Raw genomic sequence first — 23,142 nt, forward strand, 5'->3', positions numbered from 1 at the left:
TCGCAGTCGTGCCCCAGCTCAGTACGCTTAGGGCTCCCGCTCGCCGCGCCCGTCTGCTCTCCAGCGCCCCGCGCAGCGAGCCACGTGGACCAACTCCGGCGCGCGGTGTTCCCTTGGTTCCAGTGGGGCTCGCCGCGCCTCCCGCGTCTCTGTGCTCGCCCGGTCTCAGCTCCGACCCCATGGCGGCCCTGGTGCTGGAGGACGGGTCGGTGCTGCAGGGCCGGCCCTTTGGGGCCGCTGTGTCGACTGCTGGGGAAGTGGGTAAGCAAGCCCGAGCGGGCTGCCGACCTCATCCCACTCTGCTTAACCTGTCCTCCCCTCCTGCACACTCCCTCCCCGACTCGGTGCCCCTAGCCCCAGCTCCCTTTCACCACTCATGACCGAAGCAGTCATCTCTGGGATTTACTGCGCTCGGGGTAGTGTTCCGATGGGTGCCCTTGCCAGAACTCAGCCTTGCCTTTCTTCAGTGTTTCAGACCGGCATGGTCGGCTACCCAGAGGCCCTCACTGACCCTTCCTACAAAGCTCAGATCTTAGTGCTAACGTACCCTCTCATCGGCAACTACGGCATTCCCTCAGATGAAGAGGACGAGTTCGGCCTGAGCAAGGTAGTGCTTTCTCTACATCCTTTCTCAGATAAGAAGTTAACGGTGAAGTGACTACTGTGACACTTTGCTAGACATCTTGGAGAAAACAGCCATACGGACTAAGGCGACCGTGGTTACAATGTTTTTAGGCACCTTGAAAGGCAGAGAGCTGGAGACCTCAGAGGAGTAACCCCTCTGAGAGTCTTGTGTGTAGTGAAGGCATGGTCCAGGGGAAATGGCAAAGGGTTTGTGGGAACAGTTCTCAAAATTGCAAGGGGCGTAATTTCTAGTTATTTTGTAAGGACCAGGAAAGGATTTTTCCCCCCAGTAGCAGTCTTAGGCATAGACAGTCCTGAACCTTCCTAATACTGGGGCTGCTCAGTACAGTTCCTCATATTGTGATGGCCCCCAACCATAATTTCATTTTTGTTGCTACTTCATAACTGTAATTTGGCTTCTGTTGTGAATTGTAAATAGCTGGTATTTCCAGTGATCTCAGGCGACCCCTGTAAAAGGGTCATTTGACCCCAAAAGGGTCGAGACCCACAGGTTGAGAAACACTGCTTTAGGCTCATGTAAATTGGTAAGAAACTGGAAGCAGGTTATATCCCTTCTAGCACTAGTGGTTGCCAGTGTATCTAGCATGCCAGTGACATTGATCACCATCTGCACTCCTTACTTGGCCTTGTTTGCCTATAGGGGGGCAAAAAACTCTCAAACTTCCTCATACAATGAGGGCCGCTCCCATTCTGTGAAATCTGGAAACTAAGTTGCCTCTGAGAGTTAAGTGCAAATATCAACATAACCATTAAGTTAGTAGAAGAAGTCACCATAGCCTGCATGCGATGTTTCACAAACCTTGCTGAAGCCTTGATTCCCGTCTTACAGACTGCTTTAGGCTCATGTAAGTTGGTGAGGACGGGAAGCCGGTCATACCCCTCCTAGTGCCAATGGTTGCCAGTTCATCTACATACCCGTGACATCATCACCATCCAGACTCCTTCATACAGTCTCAGCTGTGTGACCCTGCTTAGCCTGGCACTCCCAGAGATCTACCTGCCTTTGCCTCCCAAAGGCAGGTAGACATTGTGACATTAGAAAGACCTTTTGTTTTTTGTTTTCCAAGACAGGGTGTAGCTGTGTAGCCCTGGCTGTTCTGGAACTCACTCTGTAGACCCCCGATAGAATTGGGGTGAGGGAGACCTCCCACAGCCCAGGACATTTACTGTGCTGAAGTTCTGTACTAGGGTCACTCCACTTAGCCTGGGGAGGGCCTGCCACACACCCTTCAGACCCCCACCTTAATGATGAGATCACAGGTGTGGTGTGTCATTCTTTTATTCCTATAAGGCCAGGGTCCCTGCTTGTGGCCCAAACTGGCCTCCAGTTTGCAGATGTTTGTCTCAGCTAGTTCCAGGATTGCAAATGTCAATATTTTGCCTTTAAATTAAGTGTAACTTTTTTTTTTTTTGAGACAAGATTTTGCTATTTGTCCCCTCCCTCCTTTCCTGTCTCCTCTGTGTTCCTTAGAGTATTTTCTTTTTGAGAGAGCGTTTTGCCCTGGCTAGTCTGGTGCTCACTATGTTAAACCGTTCCAACTTCAAACTGTCAGCAGTTTTTTTACCTCCACCCTACATGCCACCAGCCCAGCTTGAATGTAATGTCATCCCTCCCACAAAAGCTTCCCAACTCACATGTGCACCCACTACCTGAGTCTCACTGCTAGGGAAGCAGAGGCAGGCATGGTCTACATAGCTAGTTTCAGGCCTTGTAGTAAGACCCTGCCTCAAAAGAAACAGAAGCCTCTGTTTTTGTTTACTGTAATGTGCTTCTCATGAGTAATAAATTAGTTGTTTTTTTAAATGATTATCTAAAATGAAATGGGGAAAATGATATAATCATGTCTGAGTGGTAGTGTACCCTGTAAGTAAATAAATATATATTGTTTTTTCCAAGTGTAGTGCTGGCTGTCCTGGAACTTACTCTAGACCAGACTGGTCTCCAACTCTTGAGTTCCAATTAAAGGTGTGCACCACCATGCCCGGCTAGCTTTATTTATTTGTCTTGTTTGTTTGTTTTGTTTTTCGAGACAGGGTCTCTCTGTGTTAGACTTGGCTGTCCTGGACTCGCTTTGTAGACCAGGTTGGCCTTGAATTCACAGCAGTCCACCTGCTCTGCCTCCCGAGTGCTGGGATTAAAGGCGTGCGCCGCCATGCCCGGCTATTTATTTGTCTTAAGCTTTGTTTATCATAATGTTCTTTGTGAATATCTTACTACTCTGTTTTTATCACGCTCTATGTAATTAGTATCGTGTTTATTTATATTATCTCATTAGTTTCTGGCTCCCTGGGTTAGAAATTCACATTGTGAAGACAAGGGACCTTACCTTTTCTCACTGCTCACTGCCCTTTTATCAACATCTGTTACAAAGCCTGTACCTAGCGAGCATTCATTGAGGATTTAGTAGGTGTCAGATGCAAGTACATATCCATGACACATTGTAAATAGCAAGGAAGAAGTGGGAGAAAGGGTCAGTCTTAGAAGGAAGCTGGCTTGCAGTGGATGTGTAGGAATGGGGAGATCAGAGAGAGGAGGACTTGTGGGCTTGCCTTTGGACAAGAGGAAATGCCATTTTCTGTTCTCTTGGACACGCTGGGCCCGTGTTCAGTGTTTGTTGTGGGGCAGTGCAAAGTTAGTAAAAGAGGACTGTCCGCCAAAGCCGGGGTGCTTGATGTCCTGTGTGGCTGAGCAGGCGGTCGGTGGCCAGGCCGCGGAGGATGTGCGTTTGAGAGCTCGCCGACCCTGTACTCCTCACGGTCTCCTCTCTCTGTAGTGGTTTGAGTCCTCGGAGATCCACGTGGCAGGACTGGTGGTGGGAGAATGCTGCCCCACGCCCAGCCACTGGAGCGCCACCTGCACCCTGCATGAGTGGCTGCAGCAGCGAGGCATCCCTGGCCTGCAAGGTATGACAGCAAGCATTGGGGAGTCAGGGTCAAGTACAGGGTGCCTAGGTGGGAAGAGACAGGAGGAGGGGGGTTCCGCGTCTAAAGCTGTGTCGCAAAATGTGCGAGGTTGAGGTTGGGGAAGAGCCTGAACTGTTGGTCAGAAGGAAACATTCTAAAGAGAATAAACCCAGCGCCTGCTTTGGTTAGCTAAGCCTGATTCTCATCAGATTTTTACATTGTTACGTTGCATCTGGGTAATGCATGTCTGAAAGGCAGCTCTGCCCCCACTGGGTCATCAAAGCAGATATCTGTCAATATGTGTATAAAATGGAAAAAAACAAAAACAAAAAAAAAACCAAAATTTTTTTTTCTTTAACAGAATTGTGTAATTTTGTTGTTGTTGAGGAGGAGGGTGTTGGTTTTGGGTTTTTGAGGCAGGCTGTCATGTAGCCCAGGCTTGCTTCAGACTCACTGTGTAGCCAAGGATGTAACTGCCCTTCCCAAGTGCTAGGGCTGTAGACATGCACCACCTTGCCCAGCTCACATTCCTATTCCTGTAGTGGCATTTAGCATGTTTGTTTTCTTTTAGGAGTTATTTTTCAGTAATTAGCTCAATCTAGATCAGAGTTCAATTTGGATGTGCTATTTGAGGCAAGATTACTTCGTGGCTGCCCTTCCACCAGGGTGCTCCGAGATTTTGATGGCCACAGGACAGCTGTGCTTGACTCAGGGCTATGGAGTAGAGCGTCTCAGGACATGTCCCCTCACTATTAACTGAGTGGGGACTGCCATCTGAGGCTGTGCTGTTTTGACAGGAGTGGACACTCGGGAGCTGACTAAGAAGCTGCGGGAACAAGGGTCTCTTTTGGGGAAGCTGGTCCAGAATGGGACAGAGCCTTCAGCCCTGCCATTCGTGGACCCCAATGCCAGGCCCCTGGCACCAGAGGTCTCTATCAAGGTACGGAGGGACAGAGCGGGCCATGCTTGCAGGCAGAACACGAGGGGTTCCGTTTCTGCCCATAATTGGGGTAAACTCAAGGACTTCGAAGATGGGGTTTGGCATGGACACGTCTCACACTTGCTAATCCCAGCTGCCAACTGTTGCTCTTTGTTCGTCAGATTCCACGGGTAGTCAATGCAGGTGGTGCCCCTAGGATCTGCGCCCTGGACTGTGGCCTCAAGTATAATCAGATCCGGTGTCTCTGCCAGCTTGGGGCTGAGGTTACCGTGGTACCCTGGGACCACGAATTAGACACTCAGAGTGAGTATCTGGGGCCCGTCCAGATGCGCAGCTTGGGTGGAGCAGAAGAGCTGTCTCTCAGAACAGTTGAGCAAGGTCAATATGAGCTATAAGAAGTTGTAGTCAGGGTGGATGTGTCTGTTTTATGCTATTTTAGCCATTGTAGTCAGGGGGTGCAAGCATGTGCTATGGGTCTCTCTTACCATGGGCTCTGGGGGTTGAACTCAGGCCACCAGGCTTGTGCGGTTGGTGCTTTTTTTCTGCTGAGCAGCTCATCAGCCCTTGCATATCTTTGAAATCTTGTTTTATGGCTCCCTTTTCTGCCCGTTGCAGAATACGACGGTCTCTTCCTGAGTAATGGACCCGGTGATCCTGCCTCTTATCCTGGCGTGGTGTCCACTCTGAGTCGCGTCTTGTCTGAACCTAATCCCCGGCCTGTGTTTGGGATCTGCCTTGGACACCAGCTATTGGCTTTAGCCATTGGGGCCAAAACTTACAAGATGAGGTGAGGCTTGTGGGATTAGGGACCCATACTTAGCAGTGTCTTGAGAGTTGGGGGTTGTTGGCGTGGAAACTGGCCTGGGACCGTCGGGAGTGATGAGATCTAAGAGTCCCAGGTAGTGGGAAAGCGGCCGGGGAAAGGGGTTGTGACTTGGTGTCTCATTCTCCAGATACGGAAACCGAGGCCACAACCAGCCCTGTTTACTGGTGGGCACTGGGCGATGCTTTCTGACATCCCAGAATCACGGGTTTGCTGTGGATGCAGACTCGCTGCCAGCAGGCTGGGCTCCTCTGTTTACCAATGCCAATGACTGTTCCAACGAGGGCATTGTCCATGACAGCCTGCCTTTTTTCAGGTGAGCATGGGGGTGCAGTGGGGTAATGAGGGGCCGAGAGATGGGACGATCAGACACAGCAGTGGACCTCAGTCCTCTTCAGGCCACTGCTGCTACCATGGCAGCGATGTCAGAGGTTTTGTCATTCAATCTCCTCAATAGTGTCCAGTTTCACCCAGAGCACCGAGCTGGCCCTTCAGATATGGAGCTGCTTTTTGATGTATTTCTGGAAACTGTGAGAGAGTCTATAGCTGGGAACTCTGGGGGCCAGACAGGTAAGTGCCTTCACAGAACCAGAACGTGGACCTAAGAACAGGGCTAGCTCCAGGATGGGTCTAAGATGGGCGTTCCCTAATAGCTAAGTGTGGGAGGGAAGAAGAGAGACAGCGAACCTGCGGGGGGGGGGGGGGTCTGTGCTGTTTCTATGTAAAGACCCTCCAGAGTTAGGGGGACTGTGCTCTTATCCTCTCTCTGCTACTCTGTGCCTTTCTGAAAGCGAGGGGTCTGCTCTGGATGGAGTCCCATTTGCCCTGACACCCCATGACTTTGATTGCACCCACAGTTAGAGAACGGTTGGCTCAGCGTCTCTGTCCCCCTGGGCTTCCCATTCCTGGCTCTGGGCTTCCGCCACCACGAAAGGTTCTGATCCTAGGCTCAGGGGGCCTCTCCATTGGCCAAGCCGGAGAATTTGACTACTCGGGCTCCCAGGTAAGGCATGTGGCCTCCCATCAGGGTGGCTGGGTGACCCACATATTCTTAAGGGGAAGGAGTAAGGCATGAGCATTGTTTGCAGGGAAGAGATGGGTGGGGTTGGGGGCTGGGGGTCCGTCCTGCGGGCATGTAGATGGTTGAGGTTGTCACTAAGGACTGAAAGAACACGGAAGGAAAGGAGAGAAATGCTGGCCTAGGGCTTCTGTCTTCTGTAGAAGAGGCTGCCAGCCCATTTTTGTCCTATTAGGCAATTAAAGCGCTAAAGGAAGAAAACATCCAGACACTGCTGATCAACCCCAACATCGCCACAGTGCAGACCTCTCAGGGGCTGGCTGACAAGGTCTATTTCCTTCCCATAACACCTCACTATGTCACCCAGGTATGACTCAGACAAGCCTGGCCTGAGGAGGGACTCTTGATGGGCAGAGGGTTTCACTGGTCACTCTGGGCTTTTAAGCTGCTCAGATCTATTCCCTCCTCAATGCTTTTGACTCCTGCCTCCTACCTCAGGTGATCCGTAATGAACGCCCAGATGGTGTGTTATTGACTTTTGGGGGCCAAACAGCCCTGAACTGCGGCGTAGAGCTGACCAAAGCTGGAGTGCTGGCTCGGTATGGGGTCCGGGTCTTGGGTACACCTGTGGAGACTATTGAGCTGACTGAGGACCGACGAGCCTTTGCTGCCAGGATGGCTGAGATCGGAGAACACATAGCCCCCAGTGAAGCAGCAAATTCTCTCGAACAGGTTAGGCGGGTGGTTGGGTAGGAGTAGAAGGCTGTAATTTCCTCTGCATCTTATTCCCTTCGGATCCAAGGGCCCTCGGGCGGTAGTGAATGACTTGTGGGTTCTTGTCTCCCACTCACTGCAGGCTCAGGCAGCTGCCGAGCGACTAGGCTACCCTGTGCTGGTGCGAGCGGCCTTTGCCCTGGGTGGTCTTGGTTCTGGCTTTGCTTCCACCAAAGAGGAACTCTCGGCTCTTGTGGCTCCGGCTTTTGCCCACACCAGCCAGGTGCTGATAGACAAGTCTCTGAAGGGCTGGAAAGAGATTGAATACGAGGTGGTGAGAGATGCCTATGGCAACTGCGTAACGGTGAGTGATGGGGCACAGGGTGGCCCAGACAGTCTGAGTTTCTGGAAGAGCAGAGATCTCTTCAGAGAGTTCTCTGCCCTTTGAACTCAGGGCAGCACAGTTCTAGACATAGGACTCGGGACCCAGCTTCCCCGGCTCTGTTGACTTCTTTGGTTGGTGACCTCCGCTACCCCCTCTGTAGGTTTGTAACATGGAGAACTTAGACCCACTGGGCATCCACACTGGTGAGTCCATAGTGGTGGCTCCAAGCCAGACCCTGAATGACAGAGAGTACCAGCTTCTGCGACGAACAGCTATCAAGGTCACCCAGCACCTGGGCATTGTCGGGGAGTGCAACGTGCAGTACGCCTTGAACCCAGAGTCTGAGCAGGTGAGGGTGTGAAGCTGGTACCTCGGTCTTTAGGGCTTTGGACCTTAAGGTTAGGGGCTTTCTTGGCCCTGCTCATCCTAGAGCGAAGCCAGGATTGTCTTGGTTAGGATCGGAGCCTGGGGAGGGCTCTTTTGCTCTCCGTCATCTTTCCTTGCTGAGCTGTTTTCTGGGTGACTCACTCTGCATTCGTTTCCTCGTTTGCAGTACTACATCATTGAAGTAAATGCCAGGCTCTCCCGCAGCTCTGCCCTGGCCAGTAAGGCCACGGGCTATCCACTAGCCTATGTGGCAGCCAAGCTAGCATTGGGCATCCCTCTGCCAGAGCTCAGGTATAAGGCGGGGGGGAATCCTGGTGTCAAGGGAGTGGGGTGCTGGAAATACTCACGGGACAGGCCTATGAGAGGGACTGGAAGCTCACCCTGTATGTTCCCTGTCTTTTTGGCACCCCGACTTACTGATGCTCAGGAACTCTGTCACGGGGGGAACGGCAGCCTTTGAACCCAGCCTGGACTACTGTGTGGTAAAGATTCCTCGCTGGGACCTCAGCAAGTTCCTGCGTGTCAGTACAAAGATCGGGAGCTGCATGAAGAGTGTTGGTGAGTTTCATACTCCCGTGGTTCCTGAGAGAACCAAGAGTCTACACCAGCGGCTCCCAACCTTCCTGGTGCTAGGCTTCTCAACCTGGGCGTGGTAGCACACACTGGGAAGGCAGAGGCAGGCAGGTGTCTATCAATTTGAGACCAGCCCAGTTTACAGAGTGAATTCCAGTCTTGGAAAGTCAACAGACAGACAGACAGACAGACAGACAGACAGGATTTCTCAGAGTTAATGGGTACATTTCAAGTTAGATGGTCTTCCTAATTAGGAGCAGGGGTCAAGGTCATCTGGAAATCTGCATTGGAATATAGTCCCTGGGGTCAAATTATTTGATCTCTTATTTAACATAGAGTAGCTGGAGTGGCCTGGTTGAGGGCTCACAAAGGAGTAGTGGGTCAAACCAAAAGCCAAGTCCTGCTGCTTGTGAGCCCTCGTTCACTACTTCTCCCATCTCTTCCTTGAGACACTCCATCCTTGTGGCGTCTCAGCCACAGCATTGTCAAGTTGATAAATGCCAGTGACATTTTATTCACTGCTGACTTACTCAAGGGAAGAATGACTGTTGCTTCGCTATGAATCTTTCTTAATTCTTAAATTTTGTTATTATTGTGGTTCTGTGCACGATATATCTGAGGGCAAGGTGTGCACGGCACAGTGCAGATGAAGGAGTCAGGACAATTTTAGAGTCAGTTCTTTCCTTCCACTTTCACATGAGTTCCAGGAATTGAAGTCTGGTCACTGGGCAAGCTCCTTTCAGTGAACCGAAGTCAGCATGGTGCTAACCATTCTTAGCCTGTCTCCTCCTCTGGGACTTTGTAGGAGTTTTTTGTTGTTGTTGTTGTTTGTTTGTTTGTTTTGTTTTTTTAAAGTAATTGACTATGGATGGATTCAAAAAATAGTAGGGTCACCTCCCTATTATCCAAACTTTTTAATATTCTAAAGGACGAAGCGTTTCAGATGGTACCATCATGGTGTGATTAAAGCAAGCCAAATAGCTGGACAGCAGTTTGGGCTGCTGCCATAAACTGCAGCAAGTTCCAGTATCCACAATGGAGTTTTGTTTCGTTTTAACACAGAGTTAAGAGCAAGATAGCAATAGTTACCAAACAAAGAGCTTTAGCGCTTGACCGGGTTAGACAAGTTCACGTCAAGGGCTATGCAGTGACTTCTGTGCCAGCCCAAACCATAAGTGCGAGACCCTGGCTCAGAAAAGAATCAAAACCTCACCAGGTTGTTTTAGAGCACTGTGTGACAGTCACTGGCATGCAGTGGTGAAGCGAGCTGGAATCCAGCTGGTGTGCCTTGTGGTGCCCTGTCGTTGCCTTGTCTGAGAGGAGCGTGCAGGGGCCACCAGCTGATTTGGATAAGCGTGTCACTGTGCTCCACGTCTCCATTTAGAACAAGAGAGGCTTTTAAACAAGTAAGTCTGAGCTCAGATATTATTGCAAAATTTTTAGAAATCCCACAGCACTGCCAAGATGTCCTTCTGGAGATGAATTTCTGTTATATGAAAATTATAATAAACATGGGAATGGAGCCATAATTAAATTAGGGCTGAAATAAGTGGATTGGAAATAGGACAATCAAAGATTGATTCCCAGCTGACACTTTGAAATGTCTTACACTTTTTCCTGTCTTCCTGAAATGCCGTCTTCCTCCTGCTAACCTTTTATAACTTTCTTTGTGTTCTTGTTTTTGTCTTTTTGAGATAGGCTCTGGCTGTGTAGCTGGCTAGCCAGCTATCCACTCTGTAGATGAAGCTGGCTGGTAGTCACTCTGTAGCCCAGACACTGCCCCAAACTCTGGCAGTCCTCCTGATTCAGTCCCTTGATCCACCCGACCCCCACATGCGTCCTCCAGACAAGATCTCACTATATAGCCATAGCTTGGAACTTGCTCTGTGTAGAACAGTTTGTCCTCCAACTTACAGGATCCTTCTGCCTCTGCTTCACAGATAATGAGGTAACTGGCGTGAGCCACCACACTTAGCCTTCAAGATACTTTAAGATGGTTAACAGAAATTGTCGCAAATGATCCTTCCCACTGCTTAGGAACTCCATCACACTTGATACTATGTATCTAGGACAGCACTTCTTTGGTGCTATTGGTACTTAACCAGGGCTGCCCGGTGGCTCTCACCTATTGTGCTTGCTCTCTGGGAGCCTGTTTTTGTTTTATGTACATGGGTGTTTTGACCCCTGGAACTGGAGTTGCAGATAGTTGTGACCTGCCATATAGGTGCTGGAAACTGAACCCAGGTCCTCTGGAAGAGCAGCCCATGCTCTTAACCACTAAGCCATCTCTCCAGCCCCTGGGAATCTTTGCTAAGAAGTAGCCTAAAACAAAAATACTACAGGCTCACTTACAAGGATCAATACTTAAAAGCTAAATATCCTTTGGTAATTCAGCAATTAAATTATGGGAAACCATGTAAGAGTTGAAGTAGTGTTTATGGGGTTGCGCAGCCGTGTGGTAGGTGAGCACTTATGATGGCAGGGAAACGGAAGTGGGTATGTAAACTGTAATTGTCTATAAAACATACAGGGGGAAAGTCCAGGAAGAGAAGCTCACTGCTTCTCTGGGTGTGGGCTTGGGTGGGTGCACTGGTATGTGCCGTGCATGGAGGCCAGAGCACAATCTCAGGTGCTGTCACCACCCTCTACCCCTGACCCTTCTTTTTTCTCTCAAGATTGGCCTGAAACAATTTATAGACTGGCTGGCAGGGTCTTTCTGCGTAGTTCTGGCTGTCTTGAGACTTGCTTTGTTGACCAAGCTGGCCTCCACCTCATAGAGATCCACCTGCCTCTGCCTCCCTGAGTGCATGCCACCCCTAGGCCTTCAAATCCTTTTTTTAAAAAAAATGCAGTTGAAGGCCGGGCAGTGGTGGCGCACACCTTTTATCCTAGCACTCGGGAGGCAGAGGGAGGTGGATCGCTGTGAGTTTGAAGCCAGCCTGGTCTACAAAGCAAGTCCAGGATAGCCAAGGCTACACAGAGAAACCCTGTCTCAAAAAAAAAAAAAAAAAAAAAAAAAAGGTTGTCTGTGAGTGGATTCTAGAGTAGTGGGATCATTTCCCCATTTTCCAGACTTCTTAATTTCCTAGGATGAAACATTCCAGATGGCGCCATCCTGGTGTGAATAAAGCAAGCCAAATAACTGGACAGCCGTCAGTGGTTTGGGCTACTGCTGTTAAGTGACAAGTTCCAGTCTCCACAGGCCCGTCTTAGGCGTGCCAACTCCGTATTCACGCACAGCACAGTCTGTGCCTGTCTGTGGGAACGACAGGAAAACAGATTGCTTTTAGGTTTCTTAATGGAGAAGGCCCACGAGTCCCACCACCATGGGCATGGGGAACCTACCAAGGATTTAAGCTAAACCCGTGAGTGCGTTCGGTATCCCCACGCTACCCGCCCACACCACTCTTAGTCCAGCCATCCTGTTCCTCCAGGTGAAGTCATGGGCATTGGCCGTTCATTTGAAGAGGCCTTCCAAAAGGCCCTGCGCATGGTAGATGAGAACTGTGTGGGCTTTGACCATACGGTGAAGCCAGTCAGCGAGGTGGTAAGCAGCTCTCTTCTACCAAAAACACCCTGCTGCGGGCCCTGCTCTGTGCTGCCCCCCTGCCAGGGCTTGTTGACAGCCATGGCAGCAGTGACCACGTGGTTGGCCATTTCTCACTACCCTGGATGTTTCTTCCACCCCTGCCCCATCCCGCCTCCACCCATCTGCGCACTTCCCCAACAGGAGTTGGAGACGCCAACAGATAAGCGGATCTTTGTGGTGGCTGCTGCCCTGTGGGCTGGCTACTCAGTGGAGCGCCTGTACGAACTCACCCGCATCGACTGCTGGTTCCTGCACAGAATGAAGCGCATTGTGACCCACGCCCAGTTGCTGGAACAACACCGTGGACAGCCTTTGCCCCAAGACCTGCTGCACCAGGCCAAGTGCCTCGGCTTTTCAGACAAACAAATTGCCCTTGCAGTCCTGAGGTCAGAGATGGTGTTGAGGGCCTCAAGCCAAGAAGTGTGGGGTGGGAGCATTTGCATCAGGAGGGTCATTGGTGGGGCACCTCGGAAGTTCTTACTTTCATCTGTGTATGGGATGTTTTCCTTTCCTACCCCTGTCCTAGCGCTTGCTTCATCAGTCGGTCCATACTCTGTTCCTAAGGCCCGTGTCTCTGTTCCTTTAGCACAGAGCTGGCTGTTCGGAAGCTACGGCAGGAACTGGGCATCTGCCCGGCGGTGAAACAGATCGACACGGTTGCAGCTGAGTGGCCAGCCCAGACAAATTACCTGTACCTGACATACTGGGGCAACACCCATGACCTCACCTTTCGGACACCCCACGTCCTGGTCCTTGGCTCTGGCGTCTACCGCATTGGCTCCAGTGTTGAGTTCGACTGGTGTGCTGTGGGCTGCATCCAGCAGCTCCGCAAGGTCGGAGTCCTTGCCTCCTCGCTTTCCTGCTCTCCATGTCAGGTCCTGGGTCTTCCTGTTAGTTAGCAATGAATATAAGCCTTATTATTTAAAAAACAAAAAACAAAAAAAGCTTCTGTTGTAGGCTTTGGGTAGGGACTTTCCTTAAGCTCTCTTGTCCCTCTGGCTGCCTGAATCTCCTCCCCGACTCGTTGCCTGCCTGTATAGCCATCTCACAGGAAACCAGGCTGGCTTGCTGCGGTGGGGGCTTTGGCTTAGCTTCCCTGTGCTTCGTCTCAATCACTAATGTGGTGGCTCCCCACGGCAGATGGGCTATAAGACCATCATGGTGAACTACAACCCAGAGACAGTCAGCACCGACTACGACATGTGCGACCGACTCTACTTTGATGAGATCTCTTTTGAGGTGAGGGGGGTGAGGGCTACCAGGGTGCCTAGGGGATGAGTGCGGCAGGCCGGGCAGCCTAATTCTTTGCTACTTAGTGAGATGGAAGGAAGCAGAAGTGAGAAGGCCTACCCCAGCCCTCTGCTGCCATTGGCGTCCTTCCCGTCCTCCAGGTGGTGATGGACATCTATGAGTTAGAGAACCCTGAAGGTGTGATCCTGTCCATGGGTGGGCAGCTGCCCAACAACATGGCCATGGCCTTGCATCGGCAGCAGTGCCGAGTGCTGGGCACCTCCCCTGAAGCCATCGACTCAGCCGAGAACCGATTCAAGTTCTCCCGGCTCCTAGATACCATTGGCATCAGCCAGCCTCAGTGGCGTGAGCTCAGTGACCTGGAGGTAAGCTGGGGCCAGGCAGGGGTGCCTGGGGCTGCACGTTGTGTGCGGGTGAGTCTAAGCAGCCTCACTGAGCTCCCTGTCCTCTCAGTCTGCTCGCCAGTTCTGCCAGACTGTGGGGTACCCCTGCGTAGTACGCCCCTCCTATGTGCTCAGCGGTGCTGCTATGAATGTGGCGTACACTGATGGGGACCTGGAGCGCTTCCTGAGCAGTGCAGCAGCTGTCTCTAAGGAGCACCCCGTGGTCATCTCCAAATTCATCCAGGAAGCAAAGGTGAGGACCTCTCCCGCCAACCCCAGAGAGACTGTGGTCTCGCTGAGTCATAGGCATGGAGGCCCGGGAAGGACGGGGAGAAAATGGCCCTGTCCTTCAGCCCGCTGCCTTTGTCTGCCTCCAGGAGATTGATGTGGACGCTGTGGCCTGTGATGGTGTCGTGTCGGCCATTGCCATCTCTGAACACGTGGAGAATGCAGGTGTGCATTCAGGTGATGCCACACTGGTGACCCCCCCGCAAGACATCACCCCCAAAACTCTGGAGCGGATCAAAGCCATTGTGCATGCTGTGGGCCAAGAGCTGCAGGTTACAGGGCCCTTCAATCTGCAGCTCATTGCCAAGGTAATAAGTCGACAGGAAGAGACAGAAGCCTACAGTCCACCCATGTCCCCTGCTGTTCACTGCCACAGAGGGGCATTCTCTTACCCGCACCCATGTAGGCAGCACAGCTGGGGGTGGGGTTGTTTCGAGCCCACAGCAGTGTCTGGGCTGGGAACGGTCATCCAGTTAATGTACTCCCATTGAATCGAGAGTGAGGGTGTGAGCCAAGGTCAGTAGAATAGTGTCAGCACGCCTGAGTGCCACAAGGCCTGACCTGCAGTTCTGTCCCCTAGGATGACCAGCTGAAAGTTATCGAATGCAACGTGCGTGTCTCTCGCTCCTTCCCCTTTGTGTCCAAGACTCTAGGTGTTGACCTAGTGGCCTTGGCCACGAGGATCATCATGGGGGAGAAAGTAGAATCTGTGGGGCTCATGACTGGCTCTGGAGTTGTGGGAGTGAAGGTAAGTGCGGGGGGGGGGGGGGGCGGGCGGGGCAGAGGCCCTTGAGCCTGGTGTACAAATCCCCAATTGTTACAAAAATCTCAGGTCCAAAACTAGATGGCTTTGTAAACTGTGGAACACCCGACTGCCTGTTTAATTAATTGCTTTTTTTTTTTTTGTTTTGAGCTACTAGAGACTTGAACCCAGTGCCTCAGGCATGAGGGGCAAGTGCTCTGCCGCTGAGCTAAGGCAGAGATTTCCATGAGTAGGTGAACTCTCACCCACTCAAGGCATTGCCCAACCATAATAAAGTGGCCATCATCTCTTAAGAGCTTAAAATGTAGGAGGCAAAAGAAGTTTGGTCCAAAAATAGCTTCTTATGGAACAGTCTGTGATACACCTACATAGCCCAGCTATAAGCCAAATGTATGAGGAGTTTAGAGACAGGTGGTGGTGTTTCCAAGGGTGTGTTCTGGGGAAGCTTGGGAGACCGTGGTACTGGACCAAATCTAGGGGAGGGTAAGCCTTTGCCAGCTCCTTGGGGCTGGTCCAGGGCCAGGGAACAGCCAGAGTGGAGGCAGCGTGGAAGTAGCTGGGCCGCTAGAGCAGCAGGAGGGCCAGCCCTGCCATGTGGGTGTGATGGGGACAGGGCCCCTCTGCTGCCTCTTCCCTGGACACGTTGGTCCTCCTGCTCCCCCAGGTGCCTCAGTTCTCCTTCTCGCGCTTGGCTGGTGCTGATGTGGTGTTGGGCGTAGAGATGACCAGCACTGGGGAGGTGGCCGGCTTCGGAGAGAGCCGCTGTGAGGCCTATCTCAAAGCCATGCTCAGCACCGGCTTCAAGATCCCAAAGAAGAATATCCTGCTCACCATTGGCAGCTACAAGGTACCAGGGCCACCGGGGAGGGGAGGTGGAAGTCACACAGCTGTGGCTTCCTGGGCTTAACTTACCTCCCCTTTTTAGAACAAAAGTGAGCTGCTCCCCACGGTGCGGCTGCTGGAGAGCCTGGGCTACAGCCTCTATGCCAGCTTGGGCACAGCTGACTTCTACACTGAGCATGGTGTCAAGGTACATAGTCATCTGCCACCATCCCCCGAAGGCCCCAAAGGAGTCTCTGCTTTTCCCCTTGCCCCAGTGTAGAACAAGTAGGGAGGGTAAGAAAGCAGAGACGGTTCTCGAAGCTAATAATGTTCTTGTTTTTTCTTCCCAAGTCCTATGGGTATGTACATGTGTATGAGCTCATACTGCTGCTAGTGACCTGGTTCCTTTCATATGGTAGAAATGCTTTTTCTGAGCTGGGAGCAGTGGCTCATGCCTGTAATCCCAACACTCAGGGAGGCAGAGGCAGGAGGATCTCTTTGAGGTCAAGGCCAGCCTGGTCTGCAAAGGGAGGCAGGACAGTCAAGGCTACACACACACAAAAAAAACCTTGTCTTAGCCAGGCATGTTGGTGCATGCCTTTAATCCCAGCACTTGGGAGGCAGAGGCAGGTAGATCGCTGTGAGTTCGAGGCCAGCCTGGTCTACAAAGGGAGTCCAGGACAGCCAAGGCTATACAGAGAAATTCTGTCTGGGGGGAGGGGTGGAGAAACCCTGTCTTGAAAAAGAAATGCTCTTTCTGTTGAGGACCATACCTTGCCAGTAGCAAATAGAGGTGGTCTCTGCCCTGAAGTCTGTGGATTCTCCTTCTCCTCATCATGGGCCAGATCCTTTGAGGCATTTTCTGGGGTGAGGTTGGCTTTGACCTTCTTTCTGGGCTGGCAGGTAACAGCTGTGGACTGGCACTTTGAAGAGGCTGTGGATGGTGAGTGCCCACCACAGCGGAGCATCTTGGACCAGCTGGCCGAGAATCACTTTGAGCTTGTGATTAACCTGTCGATGCGAGGGGCTGGGGGTCGGCGCCTTTCCTCCTTCGTCACCAAGGGCTACCGTACCCGGCGCCTGGCCGCTGATTTCTCTGTGCCCCTCATCATCGACATCAAGTGCACCAAACTCTTTGTGGAGGTAACACGGCCCCACGCCTTGGCGTGATGGGCGCTGGAGTGGGGGTTGGAGATGGCGGTATGAAAAGAGCATGGTGATAATGGGAGAGCTTTGCGCCTCCAGAGGCAGTGAGGTGCTATGAAGAGAAGAAGAAGGGTTATGGAGGAACTGGGTCCCTACGCCCCTCCCAGAGCTGCTCTTCCTTTAAAGCTGCCCTGACTGCTTTCCACTTGCAGGCCCTAGGCCAGATCGGGCCAGCCCCTCCTCTGAAGGTGCATGTCGACTGCATGACTTCCCAGAAGCTGGTGCGGCTGCCCGGTGAGTCTATGGGACACTGCCGGCGGCTGCCCAGAGGCTCTTGGGATGTCTGCCCTGGACTATACAGACTGAAGGCCAGAGAATTTCTGGTTCTGAAATCTCTCTGTCCATGGTGCCCTTGACTGAGGAACGTGTCTCGGTGGCTGTGACTTCTCCCACTCCAACTCTGATCTTGCCCCCAACTTACTCTCCTAGGACTGATTGACGTCCATGTGCACCTTCGGGAACCAGGTGGGACACACAAAGAGGACTTCGCCTCAGGCACAGCTGCCGCCTTGGCTGGCGGTGTCACCATGGTTTGTGCCATGCCTAACACCCGGCCTCCTATCATTGACGCCCCTGCTCTGGCCCTTGCCCAGAAGGTGAGCCACTATACCCCAGCCTTCTTGAACCTCTTTTCTCTCTGTCCTTCCCGTAACCTGGGCTACTGGTACCTTGCCGACGTGTGTGGGCATGCGTGCCTGTGAACCTCACCTCGTGTGTATCCTCTCTAGCTGGCAGAGGCCGGGGCCCGCTGTGACTTTGCCCTATTCCTTGGGGCCTCATCTGAAAATGCAGGGACTCTGGGTGCTGTGGCCGGGTCTGCCGCAGGCCTGAAGCTCTACCTCAACGAGACCTTCTCTGAGCTGCAGCTGGACAGTGTGGCCCAGTGGATGGAGGTAGATAGGATATCACCGCTCTATGCCTCGTCTACATGGGCTGCCAGCAGAGGGGGGATTCCGAGGGCCCTGGGCTCTGATGAGCACAGGAAATCAAAGGTTCATCACTTACTCCCGTCACTTCTTTCTGTCCACAGCATTTTGAAACCTGGCCTTCCCACCTCCCTATTGTGGCCCACGCAGAGCGGCAGAGTGTCGCCGCGGTCCTCATGGTAGCTCAGCTGACCCAGCGCCCAGTGCACATATGTCATGTGGCTCGGAAGGAAGAGGTGAGAGTTCATCAGAGGTCCTGGTATCCCTGTCACTTTCCCAGTAAGACGAAAGGTCACCTGAAGTCCTTGGAGGCAGGAAGAGGTAGGGGAGCCTAAGCCCGGTATTCTTGGCACATTTGGCCCTCAGTGTCCTGAGAGAATGCCAAGTATAGAGACTTTGTAGGGCCGGGCATGTCGGGGGCAGGGGGAGCCTCCAGTGGACTGGCCTACTCTCTCCACAGATCCTGCTGATTAAAACTGCAAAGGCGCAGGGGCTGCAGGTAACGTGTGAGGTTGCACCTCACCACCTGTTCCTAAACCGGGAAGACCTGGAGCGCCTGGGGCCTGGGAAGGGAGAGGTCCGGCCTGAGCTCGGTTCCAGAGAGGATATGGAGGCCCTGTGGGAGAATATGGCTGCCATCGACTGCTTCGCCTCAGATCACGGTGAGCGGGCCCAGCGTGCATCTCCTGCCTCAGTACACTTGTGCCCCCAACTCAAGCTGTGGGGCAGCCCTAGGAAGAAAGAGGCGGTCAGGCCAGGACTCTGGGTCCCATGACTAAAGGGACTCGAAGCTTGCTCTGTGATGGGCACTTGACAAGTACTGCTTGAAAGAATGAAGATGTGTGCATTGTAAATGAGGCTTTGTGCGCAGTGGCCAAGTCCCAGAGGGGAGCAGCAGGGGGAAACACAACCACTGGGATTGGCAGTGAGGACAGTAGCATTGCTTGTGGTGGAGTCTTGGGATGAAGTGACCGAGCCTGCCTCCTAGAGTGATGCCTCTTTGTCTTACAGCTCCCCATACCTTGGAGGAGAAGTGTGGGCCCAACCCTCCACCCGGCTTCCCTGGGCTAGAGACTATGTTGCCGCTGCTGCTGACAGCCGTGAGCGAAGGCCGCCTCAGTCTGGATGACCTGCTGCAGCGGCTGCACCACAATCCCAGGCGGATCTTCCACCTGCCCCTTCAGGAAGACACCTATGTAGAGGTGTGGGGACAAGGGTCGGGAGTTGGGGGAGATTTCCATCCTCAAAGCTGTACCCTGTGTAACCCTTGACCCTTCGGACAGGTGGATTTGGAGCATGAGTGGACAATCCCTAGCCACATGCCCTTCTCCAAGGCTCACTGGACCCCATTTGAAGGGCAGAAGGTGAAGGGCACCATCCGCCGTGTGGTCTTGCGAGGAGAGGTTGCCTATATCGATGGGCAGGTAAGTGTGTGGCCCCAGCTTGTCTCAGTGTGACCTCTTGGGCACCATTTTCATTTTACTTGGTGTCCAATACAGACCCACTGCCCAGGTGACTTTTTCTTGCTGGTATCTGCTTCTCTAAGAGCCTCTGTGTGGACTCCCTCCTCCCTCTCATGTCCCTGGCTTTCTGTGTGCAGGTGCTGGTGCCCCCAGGCTATGGACAAGATGTACGGAAGTGGCCCCAGGGGGCTGTTCCCCAGCCTCCCCCTTCAACCCCTGTCGCCACAGAAATAACCACGGTAATCACTGTCCCGGAGCTGGATCTGGCCATCAGCCTGGAGGCGTGCCCTAAGGCTGGGCTGGCGGCAGTTTCACTGGCGAAAAGTGCTACACTCCATAGATTAAATCACACTACCAGCCTCCCTGCTCTGCAGAGCAGCCTTAGCTTTCAGTTTAGGACGCCAACTCTGAGAATCACAAGCCTGGTTGTTAATGTGTCTGCCCAGGCCTTGTGGCTAGATTGGTACATACCTCCAAAAGGCCAGCGTGTCTGACAGCATGTTGGGAGGCTACAGCAGTGCAGAGGTGGGGTGGGGTGGACTCTGCACACAGGGGGCCACTGGCTTTTCCTGAGGGGTTGTGTGGGGGCCAACAGGAGTCAGTGACTTTTCAACAAGCTGGGCCATCTCCATTGCAGACACCGGAGAGACCGCGCCGAGTCATCCCAGGCCTTCCTGATGGCCGGTTCCACTTGCCACCCCGGATCCACCGAGCCTCTGACCCAGGTTTGCCAGGTAAGAGGGGTTCCTGTGGCACAGGATGCAGGTTCCTCCTGCTGACGTGTATAGGGACGGGTGCTGTTCCACGTAGCATCCGTAATGAGTCAGGGTTGGGGGCTCAGTTGCCCAAGATTCAGGCTCATTTCAGGACTTCTTTGCCCCCTACCTGCCACGCTTTCCTTCCCTTGCCCCCAGTCTGGTCCACCGTACCCTACTTTGACTGAGGTAGTTTCTACAGCGTGAAGTAAGCGTCTCATAGCATCTTCTCACAGGCATTTTTTTGTTGTGAGCAGCTATGTACCTCCGCCCAGGAGCTGGGATCTCATGGGGCAGCCGAGCGTGGGGTAAATCCCGCTTGCTGGTTGGTGTGAATTTGGCCATTCCTCTGCCTCAGATCCTATGACAGCTGGGAAGGCCCTGGGAGGGCACACTTGGCACATACAGCACAGTGCCACAGGGAGTCCGGGATCCTTCTCCAAAGCTGCTGCCCTCCCCTAACTGCTGTAGCACCTGATTTGAGGTGGCATTAACACAAGCACCGGGAGTAGGGGTTGTTGTAATTTGGGCCCACCACATCACAGCCACCAGGTGACCTCTGTCTCTTGTCATTTGCAGCCGAGGAACCCAAAGAGAAGCCATCCAGGAAGGTAGTGGAGCCAGGTGAGCCCACCCTGATGCATAGTCACCTGGGGGCCTCTGTAGTCTGAGTCAAGTAGGGGAGCCCGCTGACCAGCCTGTTCTCCCCACCCCTCACCGCAGAGCTGATGGGAACCCCCGACGGCCCCTGCTACCCCGCACCGCCAGTACCTCGACAGGCGTCACCTCAGAACCTGGGCTCTTCTGGCCTCCTGCACCCCCAGACTTCACCCCTGCTGCACTCATTAGTGGGCCAACACATCTTGTCTGTCAAGCAGTTCACTAAGGACCAGGTGCCTGGGGGAGAGGGGACAGTGACAGCTGGAGCTGAGGATTGGAGAGTGGGCGGCAGGACCTGGGGGGCTGACATGAGTTCTTTCATAGATGTCTCACCTGTTCAACGTGGCGCACACACTGCGGATGATGGTGCAGAAAGAGCGGAGCCTCGACATCCTAAAGGTGAGGGCTGCGGCTTCCAGCCTTCACTGGCTCCTGTGGGGAGGGCTGTGCAGTGGGCAGTAGGTCTGCCTGGTGCATGGTCCCTTCACGTATGTATACAGACTGTTCGGCCAGCAGCTCTTTTCTGGAAGGTCCTCCTGGTCTGGACCAGCGCCCTTGGCTTCCTCCCAGAATAGACTGACCCTACATATGGGGGCCATCTGGTCTGCATGGGGGTAGTCACAGGAGACAGCTCTGGGGTCATACACACAGCCATGGCTTTAGTAGCAAGTCACTAGTGTGGGAACGGCCTGCTGGGACAGGTCTCAAAGGAGGTTCTCAGCACCGTCTGGTGTCAGTGGGGAGGTGAGTGCCGCCCTGTGCTCATTCCCAGGGCACACACACACACATACCCCTTCCACTTTGTCCTTTCCCCAGGGGAAAGTCATGGCCTCCATGTTCTATGAGGTGAGCACCCGCACCAGTAGTTCCTTTGCAGCAGCCATGGCCCGGCTTGGAGGCGCCGTTCTCAGCTTCTCAGAAGCCACATCCTCTGTCCAGAAGGGCGAGTCCCTTGCCGACTCGGTGCAGACCATGAGTTGCTATGCTGATGTCGTTGTGCTCCGGCACCCTCAGCCTGGAGCTGTGGAGGTGAGGCCAGCCTTACCCTGAGACGGGGTGGCCAAGGCTGAACCCGGGAACATAATGTCCCTCCTGCCCACATTTTCTGTGACCACAAGTCTTAGGTTGGGCTAGGTGGGTGAAGGGACCCAGGGCATGCAGAGGGCAGGCGAGGAGAGCCTTCCAAGTTGGAGAAGGCAGGATTCTCCACGCTACTCCCTCTCCTCAAAGCTGGCGGCCAAGCACTGTCGCAGGCCAGTGATCAATGCTGGGGATGGAGTTGGAGAACACCCTACGCAGGCCCTGCTGGACATCTTCACCATCCGGGAGGAGCTGGGCACGGTCAATGGCATGACGGTGAGGGCAGCAGGGACTGGAGGTCTGGAGTGGGAGGCCGTTCAGAAGCGGTGTCTCTAGGCCAGGGTGTGCTGTACCCAGGAAGCCTAGGCACTAGCTAGTCCTGAGGCCTGAGATTTTGAAATGGTGGGGGGGGGGGGTTCAGGGGTGCCTATTGTGAGTCTGTCTGGTGAATGGCTGCCTCCTTTAGATCACCATGGTAGGTGACCTGAAGCATGGGCGCACAGTGCACTCCCTGGCCTGCCTGCTCACCCAGTACCGCGTGAGCCTACGCTACGTGGCACCTCCCAGCCTGCGCATGCCCCCCAGTGTGCGGGACTTCGTGGCCTCCCGGGGCACCAAGCAGGTGAGATCCTGATGGCTCGGCCCACACCAGGGGCCCAGGGCTTGGGTGATGAGAGCTCAGCACTGCATTCCCTGGGGTTCTCTCTCCAGGAGGAGTTTGAGAGCATTGAGGAGGCATTGCCTGACACTGACGTACTCTACATGACTCGGATCCAGAAAGAACGATTCGGCTCTGCCCAGGAATATGAAGCTGTGAGTACAAGGCTTACTGCAGAAGCCGGAGGTTGGCGGAAAGGGGCACGGGCTAGAGCTGAGCTCTTAAATTCCAGATCCCTCGGTTGGAGCCCCAGCTGTGTGCTCTCTGGCCATTTCTGCCCTGAGTCTCTAATGCGGCCCCTCCCTCCCTTACAGTGCTTTGGACAGTTCATTCTCACTCCCCACATCATGACCCGGGCCAAGAAAAAGATGGTGGTGATGCACCCGATGCCCCGTGTCAATGAGATAAGGTGATGCGGCTCCTCTGTCCTAGCCATCCCTGGGGCTGGCTGTGGGGAGAGGCCTGAACAGGCTCCCAGGAGCTGTGCGGTCACACCTTTCCTTCTCTTGCAGTGTGGAGGTGGACTCAGACCCCCGAGCAGCCTACTTCCGCCAAGCCGAGAACGGCATGTACATCCGCATGGCCCTGCTTGCCACCGTGCTGGGCCGTTTCTAGGACCCAGCCTCCCCCCCACTTGTCTCTCTTCAGGCCCAGCTGCTGGGCAAGGAATCCCAACGCCCCCTACGGGGGCAGCACACTTAGCAGGCCTCCTGGAGCAGACAAATAGCCTAAGCGCGTATCTATACAAACTGGCTCCAGACTAGAGTGCTCTCTGGCTTGGGGGTGTAGTCTCAGATACTGGGGGCCCCTCTGCCTCATCTCTGTTCTTACATCTCAAATCTGTACAGTTACTTTTCTACCGACTATAATAAAAAGCCAAACAGTTCCAGGTTCCTCATGAGTACCATG

At 53.4% G+C, this 23,142-nt stretch overlaps 1 protein-coding gene across 2 annotated transcripts; it reads left to right on the forward strand.

The window, feature by feature from the left end:
- Cad (carbamoyl-phosphate synthetase 2, aspartate transcarbamylase, and dihydroorotase) lies at positions 1–23,142 on the forward strand. Of its 2 annotated transcripts, XM_051140951.1 has the most exons (45): positions 1–261; positions 468–607; positions 3,420–3,549; positions 4,347–4,489; positions 4,651–4,792; positions 5,105–5,276; positions 5,443–5,628; positions 5,770–5,882; positions 6,170–6,315; positions 6,566–6,697; positions 6,829–7,062; positions 7,187–7,408; positions 7,590–7,778; positions 7,983–8,107; positions 8,244–8,374; positions 11,824–11,936; positions 12,120–12,364; positions 12,565–12,811; positions 13,119–13,217; positions 13,370–13,594; positions 13,683–13,865; positions 13,990–14,208; positions 14,481–14,648; positions 15,328–15,510; positions 15,589–15,693; positions 16,389–16,628; positions 16,844–16,925; positions 17,121–17,287; positions 17,420–17,584; positions 17,722–17,853; positions 18,078–18,279; positions 18,629–18,819; positions 18,901–19,041; positions 19,218–19,319; positions 19,718–19,814; positions 20,093–20,143; positions 20,415–20,459; positions 20,559–20,728; positions 20,820–20,894; positions 21,312–21,524; positions 21,726–21,851; positions 22,042–22,197; positions 22,287–22,388; positions 22,548–22,642; positions 22,746–23,142. In XM_051140951.1, exons 1-45 carry the CDS (start codon positions 180–182, stop codon positions 22,846–22,848), a joined length of 6,729 nt encoding a protein of 2,242 aa, XP_050996908.1. In that variant the 5' UTR covers positions 1–179; the 3' UTR covers positions 22,849–23,142. The 2 variants fall into 2 exon arrangements, with proteins under 2 accessions (XP_050996908.1, XP_050996966.1); XM_051141009.1 differs by lacking the exon at positions 20,093–20,143.

Source organism: Acomys russatus, chromosome 1, assembly GCF_903995435.1.
Source record: "Acomys russatus chromosome 1, mAcoRus1.1, whole genome shotgun sequence".
NCBI lineage: Eukaryota > Metazoa > Chordata > Mammalia > Rodentia > Muridae > Acomys > Acomys russatus.

Excerpts from the sequence above, each read along its gene's own strand:
- Cad (XM_051140951.1), top strand. The coding sequence starts at position 180 with ATGGCGGCCCTGGTGCTGGAGGACGGGTCGGTGCTGCAGGGCCGGCCC. Across the intron at positions 262-467 it reads GTCGACTGCTGGGGAAGTGG|TGTTTCAGACCGGCATGGTC; the intron begins GTAAGCAAGCCC and ends GCCTTTCTTCAG. Across the intron at positions 6,698-6,828 it reads CACCTCACTATGTCACCCAG|GTGATCCGTAATGAACGCCC; the intron begins GTATGACTCAGA and ends CTCCTACCTCAG.